Source organism: Austrofundulus limnaeus, unplaced genomic scaffold (genome assembly GCF_001266775.1).
Source record: "Austrofundulus limnaeus strain Quisiro unplaced genomic scaffold, Austrofundulus_limnaeus-1.0 Scaffold138, whole genome shotgun sequence".
Classification (NCBI taxonomy): Eukaryota; Metazoa; Chordata; class Actinopteri; order Cyprinodontiformes; family Rivulidae; genus Austrofundulus; species Austrofundulus limnaeus.
Window position 1 is genome coordinate 206,538 of NW_013952540.1, and position 2,005 is coordinate 208,542.

At 38.0% G+C, this 2,005-nt stretch overlaps 1 protein-coding gene across 1 annotated transcript in view; it reads left to right on the forward strand.

Moving 5' to 3' along the window:
- The window catches only part of LOC106522873 (glycerol-3-phosphate dehydrogenase [NAD(+)], cytoplasmic), a gene marked incomplete at its 5' end in the record, with an annotated part of 7,730 nt that overhangs the window by 1,847 nt on the left and 3,878 nt on the right, over positions 1-2,005 (forward strand). Inside the window, 4 exon segments of the mRNA XM_014016100.1 lie at positions 60-200; positions 319-457; positions 586-698; positions 786-1,019. Of these exon segments, the coding sequence (XP_013871554.1) occupies positions 60-200; positions 319-457; positions 586-698; positions 786-1,019 (627 nt within the window).

Here is a 2,005-nt window from a genome sequence, read left to right on the forward strand (position 1 = left end):
TCCTTGGATAATGGGAGGGGAAACACCGTGATATACTGTATTAATTTGGTATTCTCCAGGTGGCCATCCCCGACATAACCGAAGCCACGAAAGGAGCCAAGATTCTGGTSTTCGTGATCCCTCACCAGTTCATCCACAAGATTTGTGATCAGATGAAGCCTCATGTGACCGAGGGAACCATTGGGATTTCTCTCATCAAAGTAGGACCTCGTGATTTGTTGAATTCCCTTGTRTATAAAGAAGGAGAAGCTGACAACTTTATCACATTTCTACTCAGACTAGAGGTCAGTTCCTGAAACTGATTTAYTTGTCTTTAAGGGCGTTGATGAAGGTCCAAACGGACTGAAACTCATTTCAGACATCATCCGAGAGAAACTGGAGATCGAGGTCAGCGTTCTGATGGGCGCCAACATCGCCAACGAGGTGGCGGATGAGAAGTTCTGTGAAACCACCATTGGTTAGAGACTGGTTTTTTTTTAGCCAAGTTGGTTTGGATTTTTGTGGTCAGCACAGCTTACCAGTTCCAGAAACCTAAATCAAATGTATGCTTTTTGTTTGTTTGTTGTCTCTGTGTTGAACAAAAAGGGGCAAAAAATGAGGCAAATGGCCGCATTTTTAAGGAGCTCCTGCAGACTCCCAATTTTCGGATCACCGTTGTTCATGAGAGCGATACAGTGGAGCTGTGTGGAGCCTTAAAGGTTTGCTGCAAATGAGCCATTTAGTCGTTTTTGCGCTAAAGATGTCTGTTTTATCATTGTGTTGATTATTGTTTTAACCACCACCAGAATATCGTAGCCGTCGGCGCTGGGTTCTGCGACGGCCTCGGATTCGGCGACAACACCAAAGCAGCAGTGATCAGGCTGGGTCTGATGGAAATGGTCGCATTCGCCAAGATATTTTGCAAAAGCCAGGTGAGCTCCAGCACCTTCCTTGAAAGCTGTGGCGTGGCGGACCTCATCACCACCTGCTACGGAGGGCGGAACCGCAAAGTMGCGGAGGCCTTCGTCACAACGTCTAAAGTGAGTCGAATCTGTGAAAACCTCAAATGACTCCTTTGCCTGATAGATAAATATAAAAGTCGATGTACAGTATGTATGGCGATAAATTAGTCTCAGAAAAATTTGAGCGCACACATCAAGAAAATTAAAAATTTGCACGAGTGAATTTGACTTTTGAGAAGCTRGGACATCTGAGCTTTACCACATTTCCTGGGTTATTGGGAAACATTACTGACAGTTCGCTCCCAGAGCAAGAGATGCTTGTTAAATTAGCAAGATGGACTAATGTCCACGTCTTCTTTTTATCTCCGCAGTTAACAAGAAAAACGTTTTCCCTCCTCAGACTCTGGTGTGAAAAAAACCTACTGTTGTTGGTTATATGTGACATGCAGGACAGAGAGAGAAATGATGATGATTTATCCCCTGCAACACAATATTTCACTTTTATACAAAAAAAAGATTAAAATCTATTGTGGTAGTACAACAGAAAAAAGTCATTTAAAATTTACTCCTGTATATAATAAGAGCCTTCTCTTTTTTGTATTTTTTTAATTATATTTACAACATAATAAAGACAAACATTGTAGATAATTGTGCAACATTTCAGAACAAAGCAAAGAACCAAAACAAATAAAAAGAAGATACAGAGAGAGGAAGGAGAAGTAAAATAAATAAATTGAGCTGTAAAGTTAAACAAAATGTGACTGGTCTTAATATTAGTCAAAATACCAGTATTTGAGAATTGGTAATTTATAAATATAGGGTAATGTACACGAAATTTATTGAATAATAGAAAATAATAATAAAAAATAAATGAATAAATAAAGTTTAAAAAAAAGTTAATCAGCTGGTTAAAGGGGTAAGTAAATACTGTAAATAAATAAGGCTATATTAATCAAATACAAAAAAACAAGAATCTATTAAATGCAAAACGTAAAACAAAAACATGAGTGATAATGTAAATATGTTGTATAAGGATTATATCAATAAAAAATAATACAAAAGGA